The sequence below is a fragment of the Rutidosis leptorrhynchoides genome, chromosome 2 (assembly GCF_046630445.1).
Source record: "Rutidosis leptorrhynchoides isolate AG116_Rl617_1_P2 chromosome 2, CSIRO_AGI_Rlap_v1, whole genome shotgun sequence".
Taxonomy (NCBI): Eukaryota; Viridiplantae; Streptophyta; class Magnoliopsida; order Asterales; family Asteraceae; genus Rutidosis; species Rutidosis leptorrhynchoides.
In genome coordinates, this window is record NC_092334.1 from 332,637,557 (window position 1) to 332,663,816 (window position 26,260).

At 38.6% G+C, this 26,260-nt stretch overlaps 1 protein-coding gene across 1 annotated transcript in view; it reads left to right on the top strand.

Annotated features, from left to right (window-relative positions):
- Window positions 1-1,916: 1,916 nt before the first annotated feature.
- The window catches only part of LOC139888833 (uncharacterized), a 57,984-nt gene continuing 33,640 nt past the window's right edge, over window positions 1,917-26,260 (top strand). The window contains exons 1-3 of the mRNA XM_071871819.1: window positions 1,917-2,118; window positions 2,226-2,609; window positions 2,728-2,886. Coding sequence (XP_071727920.1) covers window positions 1,917-2,118; window positions 2,226-2,609; window positions 2,728-2,886 — 745 coding nt within the window. The remainder of the gene's footprint in view (window positions 2,119-2,225; window positions 2,610-2,727; window positions 2,887-26,260) is intronic.

Genomic DNA, 26,260 nt, shown 5'->3' on the forward strand with positions numbered 1-26,260 from the left:
CCATCATCATCATTATCTGTATTCGTAACCATCATCTTCTTCACTTAGGTATTCGATTGAAACTGAAAAAGGAAAAATCTAAACGCAGCAGCAGTTCAAGATGGGTTCAAGGGTGATGTTCGAATGGTGGTTGGACATGGTGATCTCCGACGGTTGCTATGATGAAGATGGTGGTAGAAGAACAGAAAACGATGGGTTTAATGGTTGATTGGGTTTGATAAAATGATTGTTCTTGGGCTGAAACAGAAACAGAAAGACTAAGTATAGTAGCACAAGTAATACGCAGGTGGTGTTGTGGTTGTTCCAATTGTAAGGGTGGTGATAGTTTGGAGTTCCGGCCAGAAATAGAAAAACAGTGGGGGTGGCTTAAAATGGTTGTTTGAATTACAAAAAAAAAAATAATAATAATAAAGCAGCTGTGGTTTTGATGTATGAATAGAAATAGAAATTTAGTAACAAGGTGGTAACTTGATGGTGGTTCAAACCCAGGAACAGTGATCAACAAAAATGGGTTTCAATATGTATTTGGTTACAAGGTGGTGTCGCCTAGTGGTGATGGTTTTAGAGTGATGGTGGGTGTGATTCAAAGGTGAGGTGGTGTTTGGATATCTTAAAACAGAAAAAAATACTCGTTGCAGGTTGGTTCATCTTGGTCGCAGACGTTGGTGGTTGTGGGGTTGTAGCAGGGGTTTCAATCAAGGTGGAAGGAGATTTACCGGTGGGTGTTTGAGAAGAAGAAGACCAAGGTGGTTTACGATGGAGTGGTGCTCGATGGTGTTCAATTTCAAAAGAGAAGGTTGTGGTTGTTTGAAGATGAAAGGTGATGAGTATTCTTGATCAAAAATAGGAAGTGGAAATTTGAGTTGCAGTTTTTGTGGTGTTATAGATTCAAGTAAACGGATATATATTATATTTATATGTATTATATATTCTAAATATTTGCTAGTGGATGTGAGGTCACAGAAGCAACAACATAATTAAATCATGCACACAGTATAGCCATCGGTTCAATTGTCATTTTATTACCGACAGTCTTCACGGACTGTGTATCGTGCGAAATCAGTGGCGGATAAAAGTGTTCAGAAAAATTCCATATTTTTAAATTAGCTATATTTATTTATTTTGGTCTTTATGATATAAAATTCGTTATTTAACTATTAAATAAAAATTACATTAATTATTCACTCCCAATCCCAAGTAAAATATAAAAAAGTTTTAAAATTTAATAAATAGCTCCTAAATACATTTTTACTAAGCCTATAATTTATAAAACCCATTTTTGGATCACCGTTTATTTTAAAATCACATAAGTTCTTTTTTAACTCGTTTACTATCTATCGAATGACAATTGAGCGTTACCGATGTTTATTAAATAACTTCGAAATCACAAAATATATATTCTATATACTTTATTTATATATATGTATATACTCTTTAAATAATAATTATTATATATTATTATTATTTTTCAACAATTAAATCATATATTATTTTAAATAATATTTCAAATAAAATTATATATATCTATTTACGAATTAGTTGTTTGTGAATCATTCGGGAGTAGTCAAAGGTCAAATGATATTATGAATACAGTTCAAACTTTTTGAGATTCAACCTTACAGACTTTTCTTATCGTGTTGGAATCATATAAAGATTAAGTTTAAATTTGGTCGGAAATTTCCGGGTCGTCACAAGTTCATTGAGAAGTTTTAGTTCAATGCCTTTCCCATCTTATAATACAAGGAATATTTCAGAAAACCATCTTATTATAGATGAGTTCTCCTACGACAAAAGTACACTTGCAAATGAACATTCAGATTTCATTACAAAGTTAACATCCAAACAAAAGGATGCATACTATCAAATAATAAAAGCAGTTGATCAGGGCAAATGAGCTGTGTCCGTTTTGTACGGTTATGGTGGTACTAGAAAAACCTTCCTTTTTGAAAACACTCTCAGCTGCATTACGCAGTAAAGGAGAAATCGTTTTAAATGTTGCGTCGAGTGGGATAGCAGTTTTGTTGTTATCTAGAGGTCGCATGGCTCATTCACGTTTTCACATACCCCTTCATCCTACAGATGAGTCATTTTGTACTATTACTCCAGACAGCAAATTGGGTGAGCTCATTAGGAGGGCAAAACTTATTATTTAGGATGAGGCCCCGATGGTTAACCGGATATACGTTGAAGCATTGATTGTTTTATGCGTGATATATGTCATCAAGGCAATCCTGATAGCATGGAAACTCCCTTTGGGGGTAAAATAGTTGTGTTTGGTGGTGATTTTAGACAAATATTACATGTTATTCAAAAAGGTAAAAGAGAAGATATAGTAGTTACATCTCTAAATTCTTCCTATTTGTGGGATCTTGTTATCGTTTTAAAACTTACAGTTAACATAAGATCATGTGGTATTCAAATGACTTTAACTTATGCCGATAATAGAAATTTCGCTCAATGGATACTAGACATAGGCAACGGTAATGTCGGTGAATCTGAAGACGGAGTTTTTGATATTGAAATTCCACAAGATCTTTTGATAACAGATGTGGATGATCCAACTGGTTCTATCATCTCAACTATTTATCCAGATTATCTTCTTAATCTTGGTAATCCATAATATTATCAGCAACGTGCAATTCTTGCTCCAACTCATGAAGTAGTTAATATCATTAATGATAGAATGATGCAATGTTTGGAAGGTGAAAAGGTCATATTTGAGCTCAGACAGTATATGTGCGTCACAGAGAGACGCTGACTTTAATATTGAACTATACACTACCGATTTCCTAAATAGTATTGAAGTTGGTGGCTTACCAAAGCACAATTTGAGGCTCAAAGTTGGTGTACCAGTTATGTTAATTCAAAATATTGATCAGGCAGGAGGTTTGTGTAATGGTACACGTTTACAAATTGTTCACTTAGGAAAAAAATCATCAAAGAAAAATTTTTAACTGGGTCAAACGTGGAGAAGATAGCAGATTTATCACCTATGTTTATCGTATCATCGGACAAGAGAATACCTTTCAGATTCCAAAGAAGACATTATCCATTATTGGTGTGCTTTGCAATGACAATCAATAAAAGTCAAGGACAATCACTATCACGTGTCGGTTTATTTCTTCCAAAATCGGTCTTTAGTCATAGAGAACTATACGTTGCACTATCCCGGGTTACTAATTGGAAAGGAATAAAGACATTAATCTTAGACAAGGATAACAAACTATCTAACACAACAAAAAATGTTGTATACAAAGAAGTCTTGCAATACTTATAGATTTAATTGAAGAAATGTTTTATGTAATTTTCATATGTAAGATATCTATGAACTATTCTATATGTTAAATGTTATTTTTTGTAAATATTTGAAGTATTTTTCATTTTTATGATATTCATCAAGTATAATATGTATTTTAAATATGTTTCATTCTTATCACATATAAGAAATGAAACATCCCAACCCGTATTTAACACGACATTTTTTTTTATAATAAACCAATAACGCGTCACTTCAATTGGTTATAAGAAGTCAACCATTTTATACGAGTGTTTAAAACATTCACAAGTTTAAGTTTACAACATAGGCACGGAGGCCCTTAATTAAAAGTGATACAGGTTCGACCTCAAAATGATAATTTTAAACCAAACGACACATGAGTATGGTTTGGGACTAAACTACCCAAAACAAAGGTAGTCTTCCAAAAGCTTCAACTAAGCAACCAACATGGGGACATCTAATGCCCGACAACCCCCTTCCCCTTCTCCATACTTGTACCTACAAAGTATACAACGAGAGGGGTAAGCATAACGCTTAGTGAATGCAATAATTATAAATATACATATATAACCTACTTACTTGCAATCACTTACATAAATTCCGCATGCATACTAGCAATATAATTAGTATACTGATATGGCCGAAACGGACGATTTTTATTCGCGCAGTGTCGTCAAGCCGCGGCTCGCCAGGATCAGCCACTCGTGGGAGGAAGGTACTGTTTTAAATTTATATTTAGCGGGGCCTAAATCTTACTACTCCTTATAAGTAAGGGAAGTATGACCTAGAGTCGTATTTTTGAGATATCAGTAGAATCGAACCTATATTTAAGCCTAAGATAGTTAGGGAGTAGTGAATATTTATTTTGGGGTTTTTCTAGTTTATAAGACAGATAAAGTAAATGCGATAAAATTTGTAATTCAGATAAGGTTAAAGTGAGTGCATGCTATGACTTCATCAGTTATTCTACTGAGATTATGGAATGCTAGCTCATGAATAGGCAGAGGCCTTGTATTCATTACACTGGTCCTAAACGCCCCTGTCATAAGACATGTTACTGGGTACTGCGTTAGGCTTGAAGATTCTGAATAGACAGCAACGTCCCTTACCCCCGACGCCCGTGCAGTCTGACCACAGGCATACACGTTCAGACAGCTCATCTAATTGAGCGACTCGGTTTGGTGACGTATTAACATTTTGAAATGGTCTAAACTTTCTTAAGCATAATAGAATAAATGGTTTACCATATCCGAGAGACGTGATGCATTTCAATGCTTTCGTTAATGATTGGTAAAAGATAGTTAGGCCCTTAAAAAGAGTTCAACCATAAAGAACACCATGGCCAAGTCAAGCTGACTTCCATGAACACGTTCGGTTATCCTAACGGTCCAATCCTTTATGTGTCTAAATAAACAGTTCCTTAATTAACTAAGAATCCCTCAAGCGGGGTGCAATGCTTGAGACCGCGTTATGGTGCAGTGTACTGGTCAACACTAATCGGGTTCCATGGCCTCACTTAGCAGAGGTACAGCTTACAACAACCGCTGTGCTTCAGCGTGCACGTACGAAGTTTATATGCTTGGTGACTACACTAGCATGGTCTAGGACCGACAATGTACTAAGGGTCTAGTCAGATGTTTCACTACGAAAGAGTCCTCATTCGGAATCCAGAGCTTGATAGACTTACTACAACCGGTGTGCCTCGGTCGATCTTACGTTGTATCTGATAGACTTCTCTTACCAAGGGGTGACACAGATAGTGTACTCTAAATCGGGGTTCACGACTTCCCAATAACGATGCCTATAACTACGTTCTATTAGTTGGAAAAGTGATTGAGTTTAAAGCATAATCGGAAAGCATTTCAACAGCATACACAGACCATAATATTATTTTGGCATTATAACTGCTTATATCATAGCATACACTAAAGATAACTACTCGCTAATCATGGCAACAATATCATAAAACATTATATAAGGTAAAGGATAGAAGTACCAGTAGATTAAACAAGTTCTGAATACAAAAATGACAACTTCAAGACTCCAGACCGCTCCTAATACAATCTTCAGCATTCTCCTTCGGGTACTAGGTTTCCCGCACGGAGTCGAAGGCCTTGAGAGTATGACTAATATTGTACAAGAGAGAGAAAGAAGTGAATTGAAGTGTGTGTTGGAATGAATGACAAAGAACCTTTAAAAAGACTAGGAATTTGCCAAAATACGGCTGGCAGGCCGTATGGCAGCCCGTTTGGTGGCCCGTATTTGGCAGGTCGTTTTCCTGGCAGCCCGTATAGCAGGCTGCTTGATGAGACGTATTTGGCAGGCAGTTTACATACTAGCAAGCTGTATGGTAGGCCGTTTGGCAGGCCGTTTTTGATGCTGGTCAGCCTTGATTCACTGGATCGTAACTTGATTTCTTGTCTTTCACCGTTTTCGCTCTAGAATCTTCGTTTTAGCTCCGATTCTCTTGATTCTTTTTGCACCGCCTTCGTAATTGCTTGTTCTTTAATTCTAACTGACAAAGTGGGTATTTTGCCGATAAAGTTCGAATCTTTGTTATTTTTGGGCCTTAATACCGGGGTGAAAACGTGACTTTTTAGCCGATATCAAATATCCCACACTTAGACTTTGCTTGTCCTCAAGCAAACTCTCATTCTCAAGAATCTTTTCGGCATTTCTTTTCTAATAGCCTAAGCGGTTTGCTTTTATTATAACAACAAAAGATAAGATGAGTCATCTATGTTAGGATTGAAATTATCTCTGTAAGCATGCGAGGAGGTTACATGACACATGCTAGCTTTCACGGGTCACTCGAATCACTCAAGTGTTTAGGGTTCCCTATAGATATAAGAAATGAATACACTCATAGCCAGTCATGCTGCACCCATCGTCATAGGCTTGATAAAGACTCAAATCTTTGCTGCTAATGCGAGAGCGGTAGTAATCTCAACTTTTATAGGTCATTTGTCAATGATGGGAAAGGAATTCTGAAATGGTAGTGAAGTTGGGGTGAGATAAAAGGGTAATGTGGTCTTTATACAAACTTTTATTTGGATAGATAGGAGTGCTGAAGTGTTTTGAGAAGCATTTTTGAACTTTTTCTTCATTTGATAATCATTTTCGGTCGAGTTCTCTTCGGCATTTCTTTTATTAAGTTCTGCTCCTTTTCTCAGAACTAATTTTTTTTTTTTTTTGGAGACTTCATCTCGAGAAACTTTTAGCCGGCAAACTTTTTCAAGACCTTTGCCATGATACTTGAGAGGTTTATAACATCGGTTTTTTGGAAGGAATCTCATTTTTGGGATTTTTCAAAGGTAATGTGGATGTGGTGGAGTAGAAGTAGTGGAGGAGCGGAAGGCTTATGTTTGACATATGGCTAGCTCTTTTGATTACAACCGAATCGCGTTTTGCTGCTTGGAGATGTAGATCTAAAGCAAGTTCTGATTCTGAGCACAGATATCGACACTCTCAACAGAAAATAGTGAAGAATTAAAGATGAATGTTGGTCGTTAATGGTGTATCCTATCGTATACACACATAAAAGGCATAATGGTTGCATAGAAGTAGCATCAGGAAGGCTGGAAACAACAGTTTTGTGAAGTTGTCCGTCTAGCGTTCTCCGCTGTACAGGCTGCTCCGTCATGCGTAAGCCCTGAAGGCCGCCTAGCGCGTAAGCCCTGGCCGGAGAATGCCACCTTCAGCGTAAATTTCGGATCACCAGTAACAGAACGTATCATCATCTGACACGTGTCCCCAAGCAATCTGGTGGATCTGACACTATAAATAGACCCCTTGGGTCGTCATTTTACACAGTTCAGATATTCTGATAACTTTGAGAGCTGAGACTTCACTTCTCTCTCTCTCTACTTTCTCTCACTAGAAGTCATTCGGCTAGCACTTTTATGCTCTACGGACGACAGATTGATTAAGCCACCCCACAAGTTTCTACACTTGTGAGCTGGGTCTGCAGGGATTATTTCCCGAGGGTAAAAATCAATCGGCAACACTCCGCCCTCCTAAAGCTAGATTACTTCTAGTATCTTGTTGGCACACTAAGCCTTACCTCATAAGGAATTAGGTGTTAACAGTCGTATTTGAGGTGCCTCACCATAATCAATTTAGGTCGATAATGCCTTAGTCATGCAATGCTCTATTAGAGATTTCAATCTAACAAGATTTCCACCTTACTTAAGCCTTATTTTTATTGATAAACGTTTCAGGTTTTCAAAAATACTCTTTCGAAAAGGGTTTCTTTTGCAAAAATTTTGAAATTTGGCTTAAGGACTTGGAATCTTCGTAATGGGTTATTATAATACAGCTGAAAGATTATACCAACATCCCACACTTAGACGAACATTGTCCTCAATGTTCCTAGTGTATCCCACACTTAGGAGTTTTGGGAGTATTTGTCTAGTGTTTTAATTGGGTGTTATCCCACACTTAGTGATAAGCTAGGATGTGGCATAGTTTGAATCTTGAGCTAGTAGCGAAAAGAAAGAAATATCCCTAGCAGATGCGGCTGGTTTCCAATCCTTGCGTCGTTATCGGCTCATTTGTCGTTCTTTATTCTTCTACTCTACTTTATTGCACAGGTTGCCTCCCAAGAAGCGCTTTTGTTTAAGGTCGTTGGCTCGATCGTAGTGATGCTTTAAAAAGCAAACATTCCTCGCTGATGGTTGTGATCTTGGTCTTCTCAAGGGAATGTGAGTCTTGGCGGAAAAATCCTAAGAAAGTGTCGGACCAATAGTGGTAGAAGATCCGGTACTTCTCTTGAAGATCTTCTGAACGATAAGTAGTGCGCAGTTTTGGCTCTTGATAAGTCTTGAAGTTCGATGAGGATATGATCCACAGCTCTGCTGGTTGACCCATGAATGTCAATCATAGAAGCAGTACTGGTGTTGATGATTTCTCTGATGGGGTGCTCATTTCGGAGGTCTTCAAACAATGTCAGAAACTGTATCTTTAGAATTTCGAAGTCTTCAGAATGGTGATCTCCACAGTAAGAGTCAGTAGCTTTGCACAGATTAGTTAATAGACAAAGCTGGAAAGAAGTGAACAGCAATCCTGATCCGAGTATTAATTTCACCGTCTTTGAGTATATCTCCCGACATCCAGCTTTAAATGTGAAACTAGGATCTGTGGATTCTTGGAAGATACGTGTTATCTGCTTAGTAACGTAGGTGGCAATGTTGACTCCATCTGGTTCAAGATGAGAGAACGGATTGTTTCTCCTTGCTTCTTTCATAACAACATCTCGTAGCTCTTTGATAATCAGATCGGCGTGGTGATCAATGGTTACGTAAATTACTAGCCTCTCTGGTGTGCTTTTGAAATTATCTCATTCCAAGAGAGCGAAAAAGCAGTGAATATCCTATATCATTTGCAAGTCGGAGTGATAAGTCGGGCATCCGGTGGAAAGATCCATATGCTTCTGGATGAGAGTCAGTAGTGCTCGTTGGTTTCGTGAGAACGGAAGTGCAGATCCGGCTAAGGTATTATAAACCATAGAGTAAATGATCTTCTGATCTCGACAGAATCTTGTCTCAAGAATAGTGCGAACCACTGAATTGTGCTCTCGTTGCCTTTCTTCGTGATAGATATGACTGTGAAGAGAATTAATAAAGTCTTGAATGCGTTCTTCTAGGATTTCAACATCATTGTCTTCTCGTCGAAGATAGATGTGGTGTTCTTCTCGGATAGCCATAATTCGTTCTGTTAAGCGTAGCGAAAAATCAATGGTTGATTTTCGGATGGCTTCGAGAATGTCTTCAAATTCATCGGTATCATTGATGAAGGTGATCATGTCTGCATGTGTGGATATAACCGAAATTCGATCTGAAGAAGTGTCTGGCTCCCCTTGATCTAGTTCGGTTGGAGAGTGTGAGTTATTCAGAATGTCTTCATGTTGGTCCCTTAATAACAACAGGAGTATTGTAGAGGGGGGGTGAATACAATTCATTTCTTAATTAACTAGTCAGTTAAACACGTTTAGTATTCTGTAGTAAATAAGATAGAGTCACAGGTAATTTTCAACGGTTATTCTTTATTGATTAAATCAGAAAGAATCACAACTATCCTTGGCGGAAATGATAGTTGGTTGATACAGATTACCTAGATTATAGCTAAGAGATAAACTAAAGCTATTACACGGTTTGGACTCTAACAGATAAACCCACACCACTAGTTTTTACAATAGTGGATACAACAATATATATAGTAGTTCTATTAACCGTGTAATTGATCTATTGTCCACTGGTACATAGGATGTCTGTACTTGAGGGGACAATTGTGTAAGGAGGCATGCTCCCTTTCTTTCCTCTTTAGTAGCTATTTGCAGGAACACCCCAATTAGGTTTGGCACCGCTATTTGATTAAACAAATAGAATGTTGTGTTCCCTAGGTGTTGACAACGGATAACTTATGTCTGCACATAAGTTAAACTTCTGCATTCCCATGCGGTCTTGTAAGGTCACTTGTCAGCCGCCGACGCGTGTCCTTCTCTATTCAACTTTGTCTTCGACTTCTGTTGAATAGTACATTTGATGTAGACCACTCAGGGAAACTTATCATGCTTGTAATGGATCATGGCTATCTTGTGTTGTATGCTGATATCCAGACTTACTGGTCCTTCATATGCTGAGTCACTTGATATTCTTGATTTGCTGGGTGCACATCCTGTGCTGATTCGAAGAATACATTTCTACCTTGTGCTGATAGACTAGGCAGCATACTAAACACTCGACACAGCTATATTAGATGACTATACATAAACAAACTTGTGCTGGCTGCACATAACACTTTAGTGCAAATAAATATTGTTTTGTCATAATTAAATCCTTAATTATTTTGGGGACTCAACAATCTCCCCCTATTTGATGATGACAAAACCTATGACTTGAAGAGAAAACACTAAAGCCAGCACTTAGGGACCTAGTGAGAGTAGACAGTAAATTCGTCCCTTTAAGTTTGTTTTGGGATCTTTTGCTGAGTTACATCAGATATATACAATAATTACAAGATAATTCGTAATGAAAAGTAAATTAGAAAAGATACAAGTTAAGCACATAGGAGACTATCTATCTTTATCCCTTTCTCTTTCTCTTTCTTCATCAGATAGCTCCTTTTGTTTAATCTTCCAGGCTTCAGGGAACAGGAGAGGTAATTCAGCAGGGTCATAAACAGGGATGAAAGGAGGTAGAACAATTCGGCTTCTCCCAGTTGGTCCTTCACCAGTAGGTTGCTTCCCTTTAGGCTTTTGAGCAAGAAATTCATCAACATCAACTACTGGTTCATTCCCAAACTTAGTTGCCTTCTTGAACAGCTGTTGGAGTTCAGTCTTAAGAGCACTCTTGATAGCACTCTCACCTTTACCAATGAAATACTCCAAGATTTCTATCCATTCACTGAATCCAAGAGTTCTTAAGTCATCAAAACTAATCCTTTCTTGAACATTGTTATCCCTGACAACATTGAAAGCCCTTTTTGTCCCTCTGTTTACCTTGATAATTCTGCAGGGATTAGATCTTCTATTCATCACATTACCATACCTGCTCTTATAATAAGTATCAGGAAACTCAATATTGTGATCAGGTACTACAGGAGCAGTGGTAGGTACTTTCTCAGCAGCTTCTATCTTATCAAAAACCTTATCCTGTTCTTTGACAATGGCTCTGGCTAGTTTGAGGGACTCAGCCTGTTGCTTTCTGTCAGTAGCCAATCTGTCTTTAATATCCTGAAGCCTTGATCGTTCAGCAAGTTCAGCATCAGCAGCTTCTCTGGCTTCCCTTTCAGCAGCTAAACCCAACAGATAATCATCATAAGAAATGTTCAGGGATCTTACTGCTTCAACCATCTTTCTACCCTCTTCAGTACTAAGGGTAGCACAATACTCCCTTATATCCATACCCAGCTGGAGAGCATCTTCAAAATGAATTCTTTCATCAGTAGTGGAGAGCCTGAGACCACTGTTATTCAAGTACACCCTAATGTCAATGCCATGGGTTAGTGCAGCAATATAGTGTGGCTGATCAAGAGGATGATGCAGCAGCCTGACTTGACGAATTCTTTCATTAAGCTCAATTTGTCTTTGTTCAAGCAGCTCTGGAACAGTGATCTGAAGTCTGTAGGCTTCTCTTTCATCTGGGTTCATTTTTCTGATGTTCGGCTCACCATGGGTTACTGAGTCACCTTCCCAAGTGATATGTTTGTCATGAACCCTTGGGGAAGATGGAGGATACATAGATGATTCATAGCTGCCAGATGAACTAACTGGATGCTGATTGACCCGGTTATCATGTGTTCTGTCAAAGTAAGCTTGAATCTGGGGAGGAAGAGGAGATAGAACAAATGTTTAGCCATCTCTTCCCCAGACTGTGAAGTCAGCAGGATCAACCGTTTCATCATCTACTTGTTTAGCACCCAGCTCAACCGACTTTGCTGGGTCTTCAACACTTGTACTACCCAGCAGCACACTTCTGGCTGGGTCTTCTATCATAGCACTCCTTGCTGTGTCTTCAATGCCAGCTGACTGATTAGTATCAGCTGGCTCAACCACTTCAGTACCTTCATCAGCTGCCTCGAATAGGGGGCTTTCCTCAGGGGCTGATTGTCCCTAGGAGCAGATTTCACCCTGTGTTTGTCAATAGGCCTGGGTTCAGCTGATGGTTCTTGTGTCGATACTGGTTGAATAGGAGGCAGGTAAGGAACAATAGCAAGATGCTCCCCCTGACTAATAACATCATCATCATCAAGGATGATTGTTTTTGTTGGCTGTGTTTGTTGTGTAGCTGGCTGAGCAGCAGATGCTGGTTGAGGAGTAGAGCTGGCTTCTAACATAGCATCAACCCATTTCATGAAAATATCAGCTCTAACTCCACCAGTTGACTCAGTAGAATCAAGGTAATCCTTCATCTCAGCAGGAGTCATGTTCCTGATTCTTTCTGCTCTCTGTGCATACAGCTTTGCCCTCTGTTTGTCGTATTTGACCATGAACTTGGCATTTCTTTTTCTTGCCTCTTTTCTGTGTTTATCAAAGGTAGTCAGGTCATCATCGATTGCCATTGCTTTTGGACTCAGCCATCTTCTGTGCATAATCTTACGACGTTTAAGTTCAGCAAAGGCCTCAAACTTGGCATTGAAGGCATCATCTAGTTCCTGATGTCGCTTTTGATGTCTCTCTAACTTCCTCTTCATTTTACGTTCAATAGATTGAGACAGCACAAAAGCTTCAGCTACAGCCATATCAGAAACATCACTGGGCTTACTGCCAGAACCAATATCATCCACTGGTGTGGCAGACACACTGGGTTGAGTACCACCAGTTGCCTGTGCACCACCAGCTTCAGTATGAGCGTTGCTGGGCTTAGGGCCAGTGTCTTGACCATCACCATCACCATCTCCATCTCTCCTGGGGTGTTTAGGAGCCTTTTTATGTTCATGCTCCCCCTCAGACTGTTTTCTCTTTTTAGATTTCTTTTTGGACTTTTTCTCCCCCTTTTTGTCATCAGCACGGGCAGTAGGGTGAATAGTAGGGGAGACAGTAGCATCAAGATCACTGTCTGACTGAGGAGCAGAGAAGGCAAAATTGTTCCACTCAGCAACCTCTGGAGTAAGATGGGCACCAGGATCCACACCAAATTGTCTTAGCAGAAGATTGGAGGATCTAACTTCATTCCTGGCTACACCCATAGCCATTTGTTCAACGATGGCTCGAACATCACCTTGCAAAGCAGCCATTCGTTGCATGTTTTCAACCATCTGAACATAGGCAGCAGCAGGAATCATGTTAGCCATTTGAGCTTCCTGCAATTCCAATCTCTCATGTAACACCCTGTTCTCCTCATTTAAGAAAGTATTTCTGCGGTTAGCATATATATATATATATATATATATATATATATATATATATATATATATATATATATATATATATATATATATATATATATATATATATATATATGCATCCAAATTAGCTTGGAGTCGGGTGATATTTTCACAGTACTCATTGTGAGAGATAATTCGCCTTTCAAGCTCCTCTTCATCTTCGTGGTGCTTTGTGATTGCTTCGACTGCCACATCAGCAAAAGCACACACCTACTGGAGTTTAAGATCAATAGGAGTTGTAACAGCCTCTCCAGCAGATCTGACAGCAGCAGAGACACTATCAACAATAGCTCTGCAAATAGTTTCCTCCAAATTTGGTATGATCCCTTGCAGTGTCTTATAGACAGCAAAGGTGGAAATATCAGCAACCTCATCTGCATTGAACTTTAAGTATGCAGAGGTTAAAGGTTGGTCAGCACCAGCTAACAGAGGAGTATCACCGTGGGGTGGTGGAGGTGGAAGGTCAGGAGCTGACTCATCACCATGATCACCATCGTTTTTACCTTCGCCCGAAGGCTTAGAACCACTGATATCCTTGTCAGCATTATTATCAGCATTGTCATCAATAAGATTCACTGGTTTGTCTTTGGAACCAGTCACGATATCATGAATGACTGGTTCGCCCTTACCAGTACCTTCATCAGTATCCCCATCAGAAGAAGATGATGAGGAAGAAGCTGAGGAAGAAGAAGGTACTGGCGAATCAGGGACATTTTGCATAACACACTTACCAGTAGTAGGATCGATGACAAACTTGAGAGGCCTCCATGTACCAGGAAATGGCGAAGCAGCTGGAGCCATACCAAAAACATGATAGTAAGGTTGTTCATTGATTTGCTCCAGCAGGGCTATCCTCTAATAAATTTCTTCTCTAGCTGGTCTATCAAGCTGAGATAATAGCTCAACCATCTCTTCACGAGGTAATCTACTGGCTGAGACTATTGCAGATTCAGGATCAATGGTCAGCTGATCGACCAGCATAGCAATCTTGGGAGAGATTGAAGCTCCCTTGAAAATGAAGTTAGGAACAACTTCATCTGGATCTGGTACCTGCACAACATATGGCTTTTTTTCCTCGGTAACAGGAGCCTTAGTCGAATCAGTAGTTATGTCAGCAAAGGTACCAGCATCCTTAACATCAGCAACCTGTGCACCAGTATCAGAAGGAAAAGTAGCACTAGTACCAGCATCCATAGCAGAATCAGATGGAAATTTAGCACTAGCACTAGCATCAGCTGTAACAATACCAGAATCAGAACCAGGAATTACAATAACATTAGCTGCATTCGGCTGAATGGTTTCAAACTCCATCTCAGCAGTTGGTTCAGTAGCAACCAAAATTGGACCAATAGGATGACGAACTGCAGATTCTGTAAGAACTTGACGTTCCATAGTAGAAGAATCAGAAGAATCAGCAGGCTCATCAGACATTAATGCAGAGTCCACTCTTGGCTCGGTGACAGGTTCATCAAGAAGAACATCCTTGACAATATTGTCAATAACCTTCTCAAGAACAGGAGGTTCTTCCATGATAACATCTTCCACATCATACTCAGTAGTGGAAGTAGTGGTACTGAGAGTTTGAGGAGGAACAGTAATAGCAGTAGTATCAGTATCCATCTCCTCAGTAACAACAGTTGGACCAGTACCAGCACCAGCATCAGCACCACCAGTAACAGAATCAGTGGCACCAACACCAGTAGCAGAGGCAGCAATATCACCAGTAGGAATAACAACATCTTTATTTTGCTCCCCCTCTTCCTGTTCATCTACCCTGCTAAGAACTGAAACAATAGAACAAGTTATGTTAGCAACTGTAGAACCAAATAAATTTGACTCAACAATTGCATCTGTTTTTGGTCTCTGGGGACAGACTTGTGATTTGGTCAGCCCTTCGAATGAGATAGAAGAAGGTGTCTGTAAGTACAGCGGTGACTCTGCTGACTCATTGGCAACACATGTTGACCCAGATAGTATAAGAGATCTGGCTGGTAATGATGTAGGAGTGTGACTCTTATCAGTATTCGAGTAACATACTGGCTGTGCAGTCACCTGAGCTGGTTCAACACGATGAAGACCCAGCTCAAGCCTGCTTTGGGGGTCAGTTATGTTCTCTGCTGGTTGTACTGTCAGCAGAGAGTATTGCATTAAGTTCATTTCAGAAAAATGTGGAAGTGCCTGGTTAGAAGAGTATGGGTTGCTACTCTTCTTGACACCTGTTTTAAAACCAGTCAGCTTGGGAGCCAGGGTTATACCTTTAACTCCCTCAACATTTTTCAAGTCAGCAGTTAAAAAATTTTCAATTAAGTTAGATTGTTCTGCTGTTTGGTCTAGAAACGCACCAGGTTCCATAGCTACATCCTTTGCAGGAGCAGCAGCTGAGACTGGTGCAATCTCCCCTGTGGTTTGCTTGGAGCCAGCTTTAGCACGCTTAGGTTTTCCTGTTACCAAGAAATAGATGAGCAACGGATTCCAACACTAGAATTGGGTAGTCAGTATATAAGACTAGGGCTGTTCTTTATGATCAGAGAGCACTAGATTCTAATACAACTACTGCTTTACCAGTATATGAGACGGTGGCTGTACTAGTTGAGGTAGCTGGCTGCTTCCTTCGCGTTGCTGGATTTCGCTGAGGACCCTCCCCCTCAGCTGGTGCAGAACCAGAGGCAGTCGATTAGGTGGCTCCACGACGAGCAGCAAGATACTCGTTCATTGCTGGTGTCAACTCAGCATATGGAGCAGCAGGTACATCCTTTGGCATGCCCCCTTGTTTTACTGGGACCTCAAATGATTGATCAGCAATTTGCTGATAAGCTTCACCCAGTTCACTTTCAAATACCAGGCTTAAGAATCGTGGAAATGGAATCAAGTTGGTTCTTACTCTAGCAGTCACCATTTCCCTTAGCCTCAAATAAATTTCAAGGGCGTAATCGATGTTCCTGTTGAACAACAACCCATGACCAAGCTTGAGCTCAAAATCTGAGCATTGGTCAAAGCTTCCTGACTTTTGACTCATGCACTGAGTCATCAACCCAAAGAAGTAGTACCACAGTGGTGGCATATGCTTTCTCAATGGTGTATGTGCCACTGGTCCAGCAAACCCAATGGTCTCCAACACCTCCCTTCTGAATTCATTACTAGTAGGTGAATCAACAAATGGTCCACCGGGCAATTGAAGAGCAAGTCTAATAGCTTCGACGGTGACAGAGCAATTTAGGGTTTCAGTCACCATGCCACGAATACATGGAACGTTGCCGGGAGTGGTGGCAACAGTGGCAGTATACCAAAATCGTGCCAAACAGGCAGCATAGAATCGGGAAGGTACACCGGTGATGGCTCTTGCCAGAGGTGATTGACGGATATATTCGATGAGGGCCTCATACCCTTTGTTAACCTTCGATTTGGGGATAGAGAGGGCATGTGCAGCATTGCCTCTAGATAGGCGAATCAGTGAGTGATTAGGTGCATTGGGAGCCCTAATCAGGTTGGGGTGGAGATTGAACAGTGGTCCTTGAACGACTTGTTCTTGAACCACCGGTTCCTCCAGTGCCGGTGCCGGTTGTGGGGCAGGTTGTGGTTGCTGTTGTGGTTCGACTGTTTGAGGTTGTTGTTGCTGTTGTTCCTCTTGCTGGCTTGCAGCACGTGGTGATTGTTGTTGTTGTTCTGCCATTGATGAATGTAGGATGAAGATTTGAAGATTGAAGATTGAAAAGATTTTGAGAGTAAAAGTGTGTGTGTTTTGAATAATGAATAACCGAAGGTTATTATGGAAGATGAAACACACTTTTATCCGTTGTGATTGGGTGAAAAAGTGCAGGAGAGAGAAAATTACTGTCATCTGCAGGCGCGTGGGCAGATGTGACAGACTGGCACGTTTTCAAGGGGACACAGACTGTTGACATGACATTTATACGGCTTAAACACTCATTCCTCCCATTCAGCATTAAATGCATCAGATTCCATTTCAAACAAATTGATTTAAAACCTCAAAAATAATTTTTGTATTAAATACAAAATACTTTTGTTACATTTAATATGTCATGAATTTAATTTAAATCATTGGAAGTAAATGAGTTTCCAGTTTTAAGGAATCATTAAATTTGGAGAGCTATTTATTATTTCATTAAAAACATTTAAGTAACCAAAATATAAAAGACCTTGCTGTGCTGGTTGTTTGACATGTAGGCAGTAAGTAAATAAATGTGACTTACTGGTTTGCCCTACACGTTGTAGAGCCAGCACACCAACAAAAGTTGTCTTTTATTTAAAGTTCAAGCATACCCAGCTCAGAGATGAGATAGTTAAAACGTTTCTCATCTAATGGCTTTGTAAATAGGTCTGCTAATTGCTGGTCTGTAGAAATAAAATGTAACTCAACATCACCCTTTTGAACATGATCCCTTATGAAATGATACCGAACATCGATGTGCTTAGTCCTTGAGTGCATCACAGGATTGTTGGTGATAGCAATTGCACTGGTGTTGTCACAGTAGATTGGAGTTTTTGTAACATGAACACCATAGTCCTTTAGCTGGCTTTGCATCCACAGTACTTGAGCAGTACAACTACCAGCAGAGACATATTCTGCCTCAGCAGTAGATGTGGACACAGTATTTTGCTTTTTGCTTGTCCAGCTGACTAGCCTACTACCCAGTAACTGGCAACCACCAGTAGTACTTTTCCTGTCTATTTTACACCCTGCAAAGTCAGCATCTGAATACCCAATTAGTTCAAAATCCTGGTCTTTGGGATACCAAAGACCACGTTTAGCAGTACCTTTTAGGTATCTGAATATTCTTTTTACTGCCAGCAAGTGTGACTCTTTAGGATCAGCTTGATATCTGGCACAGAGACATGTGGCGAACATAATATCTGGTCTGCTGGCTGTGAGATAAAGTAGGGATCCAATCATACCTCTATATTCAGTGATATTGACTGGTTCACCATTTGGATCAGCATCTATTTTAATGGATGCTGCCATTGGAGTCCCTATGTCTTTTAAACAGGTCAGACCAAATTTCTTTAACATATCTTTGATATATTTATCTTGACCTATAAATATTCCATCATCAAGTTGTTTGATCTGCAATCCTAAAAAGTATTGCAGATCTCTTTGTAAACTCATTTCATATGCCTTTGACATACGTTTTGAAAAATCTTGACAATGTTTTTCATTTTTAGAACCATAAATAATATCATCCACATATATCTGTACCAACAAGAGATCACCATCTATCTCTTTTGAGAATAGAGTGGTATCAATTGTTCCAACTTTAAAACCTATACCAGTGAGATACACATGAAGTGTCTCATACCATGCTCTTGGAGCCTGTTTAAGGCCATAAAGAGCTTTGTCTAACTTGTAGACATGGTCTGGATATTTACTGCTTACAAAACCAGGAGGCTGTTTGACATAAACTTCTTCTTGCAGCTTCCCATTCAGAAATGCAGATTTAACATCCATATGAAATACTCTAAAGTTCATCCTAGCAGCATATGCTAAGAACAATCTGATAGCTTCCATCCTAGCCACTGGTGCATAAGTTTCCCCATAATCCAATCCTTCTTCCTGTCTAAACCCTTGAGCAACCAATCTTGCTTTGTTTCTGATAACGACACCATCTTCATCCATCTTGTTTTTAAACACCCACTTAGTACCAATGATCTTCTTTGTCTTATCCTCAGGTTCAGGTACCAATGTCCACACTTTGTTCCTATCAAACTGAGTAATTTCTTCTTGCATTGAACCAACCCAGCTAGGATCTTGAAGTGCTTCCTCAGGACACGTGGGCTCAATGGTAGACACAAAATTAACATGCATACAAAAGTTGCTGGTTGCATGCCTCCGTGTTTTAACACCACTCGCAAGATTACCAATAATCTGCTCAATCGGATGCTCCCTTGTCCATTTGGTGTTATGAACAGGTGAGCTGGTTGTAGAACACACAGTATCTTGATCATCAGCTGGTTCAGATGAGTGAGCAGCAACAGAAGGTTGCTGATCAATATCAGTAGAATCAGTACCAGCTTGTGATCTCTCAGAACCAGCAGACCTAGGCTCAAGTTGCAGCACTTCAGTAGAGCCAGTAGGTCCACTTGGTTTAGACACAGATGGAACAGAATGTTCCATTTCATCATCAGAGAACCCAGCAGCATGGATTGGTGAGGGTTGTGCTGCTGGCTCTTCATCATCAAGAGGTTGCTGAGTAGGCTCTTCAAACAGTAACACTTCATCTTCACGATCAGTAGATGAAGCAGAGGCAGTTTCATCGAATGTAACATTAATGGATTCTTCAAAACAACCCTTTCTTTTGTTGTAGACCCTATATGCCTTTGACATGTTGGAATATCCAAAGAATATACCTTCATCAGCTTTAGCATCGAATTTGCCCAGCTGATCCCTATTATTTAGAATGTAACAGGGAGTGCCAAATACATGAAGAAATGAAATTGAGGGTCTTCTTCCTTTGAGAACTTCATAAGCAGTTTTCTGATGTCTTTTCACAATAAGAGATCTATTCTGGGTAAAACAGGCAGTATTCACAGCTTCTGCCCAGTAGGAATTCTTCAACCCAGACTCAGCCAACATAGATCTTGCTGCTTCAATGAGAGTTCTGTTTCTTCTTTCTGCAACACCATTTTGCTGAGGTGTTCTCACAGCAGAGAAATTTTGGGAAATACCTTTGTCAGCACAAAATTCTTCTAATGTAGCATTTCTGAATTCTGTACCATGATCACTTCTTAGTTGCTTCACCAGTTGCCCATTCAAAAGCTCCATTCTTTTGATAAAATTGATGATTTCATCAGCAGCTTCACTCTTTTGCCTCAAAAAGAACACCCAAGTGTATCTCGAGTATTCATCAACAATAACCAGTGTATACTTCTTCCCACTACAGCTGGCCACATTCACTGGACCAAATAGATCCATATGAAGTAAGTGAAATGGTTTCTCAACAGATGAGATTTGCTTTGATTTGAACGAGGCATGGTGATGTTTCCCCTTTTCACAACCAGGACACAATCTGTCCTTCACATAAGACATTGTGGGTAGCCCAGACACCAAACTTCTACTGGATAATTTGTGAATATCTTTGAAGTTGAGATGTGAGAGTCTCTTGTGCCATAACCACTTCAGGTTGTCTGCTGCCTTCGAATAGAAACAAGTATCAGTTGTTGTGACTGCTGTGTTCATGTCAATTTGATACATGTTTTCATGACGTTTTGCAGTCAGCAGTGGCTTCCCTGTCTTATCAAAAATAGTACCAATTTTCTTTCTGAATTGGACTATCTTATTCTTGCTTGTCAGTTGGCTTATGCTGAGTAAGTTATGTTTAAGCCCAACTACATATGCAACATTTGAGAACGTGACATTCCCATTTGTCAAAGTACCAAAACCCTTTGTGTAACCCAACGAATTATCTCCATACGAAACAACTGGACCATCCTTTTCCTGATAGTCCATCAGCAGGGACTTACTTCCGGTCATATGTCTCGAACAACCACTATCGAGATACCTGATTTGCTTGTTTTGAATGCCCTGCACAATAGCTTAGAGATTAGTTCTTTTTGGGAACCCATCCAAGGATGGGTTCTGAAGGAGTCACCTTTGATGACTTCTTCTTTTCTACTGGCTTGCTAGAAGAAGCAGCAGATGGGGTTTGGGTTTGAGTACACTGGTTAGCCAAGTGAGCTTTGCTGCCACATTTGTAGCATTTTCTCACTTTTGGCTTTTGTGGCTGGTCATGCACAGATCTAATAGGGGCAGTAAGATTGGGTCGACTTTTGGTTACTGCCTCAATTAGCTGGTCAAGCTTGACTGTCATTATCTCAGTGATAGACAGCTCATCAGTCGAGTCAATTTTTGCTTTTCCCTTATGGGCAGCTTTCCTTTTGGAACCAGTACCATGACCATGGCGAACTGTCTTTCCTTTATCATTTGACAAGTTAGCGTGGGAAGTTGCTGGCTTGTCTTCTGATGCTGATGAACCAGTAGGTATCTTAACTGCTGCCTTAGATTTGCCAGTATTTCGTTTCACTGGCTTGTCTGCAGCTACTGGGTGACCAGTAGATTGGTCATCAGCTGGCTTAGCACTGGTAGAACTCGAACACGAAGGGGAATCAGTTGGTTTAACTTTTCTCAAATTGTTTTCAGTGATTTCCCTTTTAATACGTCTTTCTTTCAGAGTCATGTAGTAGATGCTTGAGGGGTCAGTAGTCTCATCAATTGAGTTACTTGCTTCTCTTGCTCTAACTTCATCCTCCAAAATTTCTTTCATGGCAGGTGGTGGGGACACAGTAGGTCTAACAAATTTGTTTGTCACAACCTTTTTACCTTCAACTATCTTGGCAAAAGTATTTGGCAAGACAGCTTCAGGATCAGTTTCAAGAATCGAGTTCATGAAAGTAACTTCTGCAATAGCAGCAGCAGCAGCATAGTCACCAGCAAAGAAGGCTTGAACTTGGACAGGCACCTGCTCATTAACACATTTAGCTGTGCGTTGAGTAGATGTGCACCATGAAGCAACAACTCTTTTGAGATTGTCCAGCTGGGTCTTGACTTCTGCTGCCTCAACGTGAAGAGTTTCTAAAGCAAAGTTTTGTTTTTCAAGTTTGGAAATTGTATCTTTTAAGATCTTAATTTCATCATTTTTGCCTTTGAGTTTTTCATTTAAAGATTTGTTACTAGATTTCAAACTCTCTTCATGTTTGCAGCTTCTGCATAAGTCAATTCTTAGGTAGTCAAACATTTCAGCTTTTTCATCATCAGTATAAGTTCGAAAATTATCAACCTTATACATCATTTCAGTTTTCCATTGAGGAGAATCTCTGTTTTGATCAGCTTCCCTCATATCAGCCAAAACGTACTACCACCATCATCCTCATCAGACTCCTCGACCTCTTTGGCCATCAAACACAGCTTTTTACCAGTAGCGTAACCAGCACCATCATCATCAGTATCACTATCAGAAGATGAAGACGTGCTGGCTTCATCCCAGTCATGATGTTCAGCAACTAGAACCTTTTCTGGCTGTTTACCCTTCTTGTCAGTCTTTGCACTTTCCTTCATCTGAGCTTTCATAGCTTTGTACTTGTTTTTGTACTTATCAGCTTTTGAGAAAGAGTTAGCATGTGACGTGGAAGGTTTCTTGGACATGCATTCAGCAGCAAAATGTCCAACCTTCCCACAATTAAAGCACTCAGATTTAGGACCCTTGACTGACTTGCTGTTGTACCTAGCACTTGGCTTTTTGCTCCCTTTGTATGACTTGCTGGTTCTACTACGATTGAACCTTTTGAACTGCCTAGCCAGCAGAGCCATACCTTCAGCAAACCCTTCTACATCACTTTCATCAGTACTGCTTTCTTCAGACCCAGTACCACTTTCCTCAACACTATCAGCTGACTCATGTTCTGCCAGTAACTTTTGAACCAGTAAAGCTTTTTGAGCTTTCTTCCATTTAGCAGCAGCAATAAGAGCAGTATCATCATTTTTAGATGATTTTGAAGTGGTGGGGGCAGACCTAAAGTTTTCTTTCATGTTAAGTTCAAACTTGGCTTCTGCCTTCTCATGATTCCAAAGGGAACTGTAGAGAGAAGACAGGTTAAAGTTCTTTAGGGTCTGTGTGGTTCTTAATGGGTCAGTAACAGGTCTCCATTTACATGGCAGTGCATCAATGAATTTGTTCACTTGTTCAAATTCAGTGTAGGTCACATTTAAAATGATCAGGTCTGCTATCAAAGAGTTAAACCTAATGAAGATTTGCTTAAGGGTTTCATTCTTATAGGCAAAGAACATTTCATATTCTCTTTTAAGAGCAATCATCCTGTTCTGCCTAACTTCTCCCATACCCTCATAGGTGACATCTAGGTAGTCAAGCATAAGCTTAGCATTTTCTTTTCCCTTGATCAGTTTGAACAGTGGGTTAGGCAAAGTTATGGCTAACAGGGTTCTGATTTTAGGGTCAAGACCAACTCGACATTTATCCTCATCATCCCATCTAGAGGGAGTGAGAATAACCTCTCTGCCAGGGATGGCAGGAGTGTCAGCTGTTGCTGGTGCACTACCAACTGTCTCAGTGGGAACAAAAGGGCCATCTTTGGCAATTCCAGGCATGAGTGGATCCACAGACTCAAGATGGAGCATGAACCTTGCCTTCCAGGTGATAAGGCTAAAAAGGAACATATATTTCATAGCAAAATCCCCCAAGAAAGACAAGATTTTAGTTGCAATTATTCCATTTTCAAGTAATATTCGTTTATATTAAATAAGTGCGAAGACAAAAGGCCAAAACGACGAATTGAAGACACAAAGGTCCAAAAAGCTCAAAAGTACAAGATACAATCAAAAAGGTTCAAATTATTGATGAAGAACGTCTAAAAATGACAAGAGTACAAGTTACAAAACGCAAAGTACACGATATAAAATTGTACGAAAGGGCGTTCGAAAATCCGGAACCGAGGCATGAACCAACTTTCAGCGCTCGACGCAACGGTGTAAAAATTACGAGTCAACTATGCACAAGAATAAAATATAATATTTAAATAATTCATAATAAGAATAATATTAAATAATAAAAAGTTGTTAATTGAGCATAGTTCAGGGGTCATAAGTGAAAATTCAATTTCTAAATTCGCCTATAAAAGGCTTTGTAATCGTAATGTAAAAACACACATTTTTCTATCTTTTTCTTATTTATCAATATCAATTATCAATATCTATATTCTATATCTCTATCATAATGTTAACTTAATAAGATATAACAATAATCTTAATTTTAATTTTAAATTATGATAATAATAAGATTTATGATAGAGATCGTTTGAGTGTGTAAGTCGAAATTCTGTCCGTGTAACGCTACGCTATTTTTAATCATTGTAAGTTATGTTCAACCTTTTTACATTAATGTATCGTAACTAAGTTATTATTATGCTTATTTGAGCCGAAGTAATCGTGATGTTGGGCTAAAATATTAAGAAGGGGTTATTGAACTTTGGACCATAATTAAGGTTTGGGCAAAAGACCGACACTTGTGGAAATTGAACTATTGACTATTAATAGATTGGGGGTATTGTCTAATTGAGTGACAACTCATTGGAGTCTGTCGAACCTATCTTCAAATTAATTAACCTAATAATTAATAATGATTATGGTTGTCCTATTTAGTGATGTTCATATGGAATCTGTTATAATCATTTAATTAATCAATTGGGTTGGGTAATTGATTATTCATTCTGATCAAGTGGATGAATTAATATTCATATTCATAAACTAATTAAAACAGGGGTGGATTACATACAGTGATAACTGGTGTAATTGTTGACAGAAGTGATAACTGCGTCACAGTTTAAATCCTTAATCAGTTGGAATATTTGACTTCGGGTATAAGGGTAATTTGACGAGGATACTCGCACTTTATTTTTATGACCGATGGACTATTATGGACAAAAACCAGATAGACGTATCAAATAAACCAGGACAAAGGACAATTAACCCATGGTAATAAATTAAAATCAACACGTCAAACATCATGATTACGGAAGTTTAAATAAGCATAATTCTTTTATTATATTTCTCATCGTATCTTTATTTACTGTCATTTTATTACTCGCAATTTTATTTACTGTCATTTTATTTATTGTCATTATTTTACGCACTTTAATTATCGTCATTTATCTTTACGCTTAAAATATAGAATCGACAAACCGGTCATTAAACGGTAAAACCCCCCTTTTATAATAATATTACTACTTATATAATTATATATATTTTGTATAAATATAGTTAAAAATATAGTAAGTATCACCAGCTCCCTGTGGAACGAACCGGACTTACTAAAAACTACACTACTCTACGATTAGGTACACTGCCTATAGTGTTGTAGCAAGGTTTAGGTATATCCCATCCGTAAATTAATAAAACTTGTGTCATATTTTGTAGTATTTTGTATTAAAAATAATACTATTTCGTACCTTCACGCTACATCATCAAGTTTTTGGCGCCGCTGCCGGGGAGCGCTAAAACGCTATATTTTTAATTATAATAATAATTTAATAAATATAATAATATAATAATATTGAAATAAAATATAATAATATAATAATATTTTAGAATATATTTTGAATCGTAAAAGATTTAAAAAGTCGTATTTATTAAATACTTCAGGGGTATATTATGTAACTTGTAATTAATAATTTCTATCATGTCGCTTTCATGTGAATAGTAAATTAATTAATTTCTTTTCATTTACTATTCATGAATAGTAAATGAATTAAAAAAAAAAGTTTTGAAAAAAAATAATAATTATAAAAAAAGTATTAATTTGTAAAAAAAAATTCGTTTTTAAAAAAAAAAAAAAAATTGTAAAAAAAAAAACGTTTTTTTTAAGAAAAAAAAATCGTTTTTTAAAAAAAAAAAAAAAAAAATTTAAAAAAAAAATAATAAATAATAATATTTTTTTTTTTAAGTTTTATTACCTTTAGATTTTTAGACTATAGTTACAATTTTTAGTATTAAGTTTAGTTTTGCCATAGTTATTTTTATTTCTAGAATTTTTAGGCTTTGCCGTAAAATCCCTTAAGTGCTTATTCCTTAGACTAAGATTTAGGTGCTTTAGAATTTTGCGACGCCGTTTTTCGCGCTACTTTCTTATTTTTATTTTTCGACGCCTATTTTTCGACCTTTTATTTTTCGACATTTTTCGACGCGCAATCTATTTCTTTCTTATTTCTCGCCATTCTAGTTTTTAGGACTTAGAATTTTTTCTACTTCTTCTCTAAATTTCTTAAAATTACGAAAATTTATTTTAAGTGGTTAAATTGATAGACATCAAAATTTTCTGGTTCGTAGTAATAGTTGGATTTGTACGTGGACCGGGTTATTGGAGCCAAACAGTACTCAATTATATTGAGACCAAACGAATCCTGCCCCTCTGCTGCATCTTTTGGCTATTCGAAACGTGGGCAAAATCAGAAAAGTCTATTGATTGGATAACTTATTATAATTTTTCTTTCTTTTTAAAAACTAATAGGATATTCAGTGAATGCACCGAGCAAGACGTTCACCACCTTTTGTACGTTCACCACCTGTAACTAGATCAA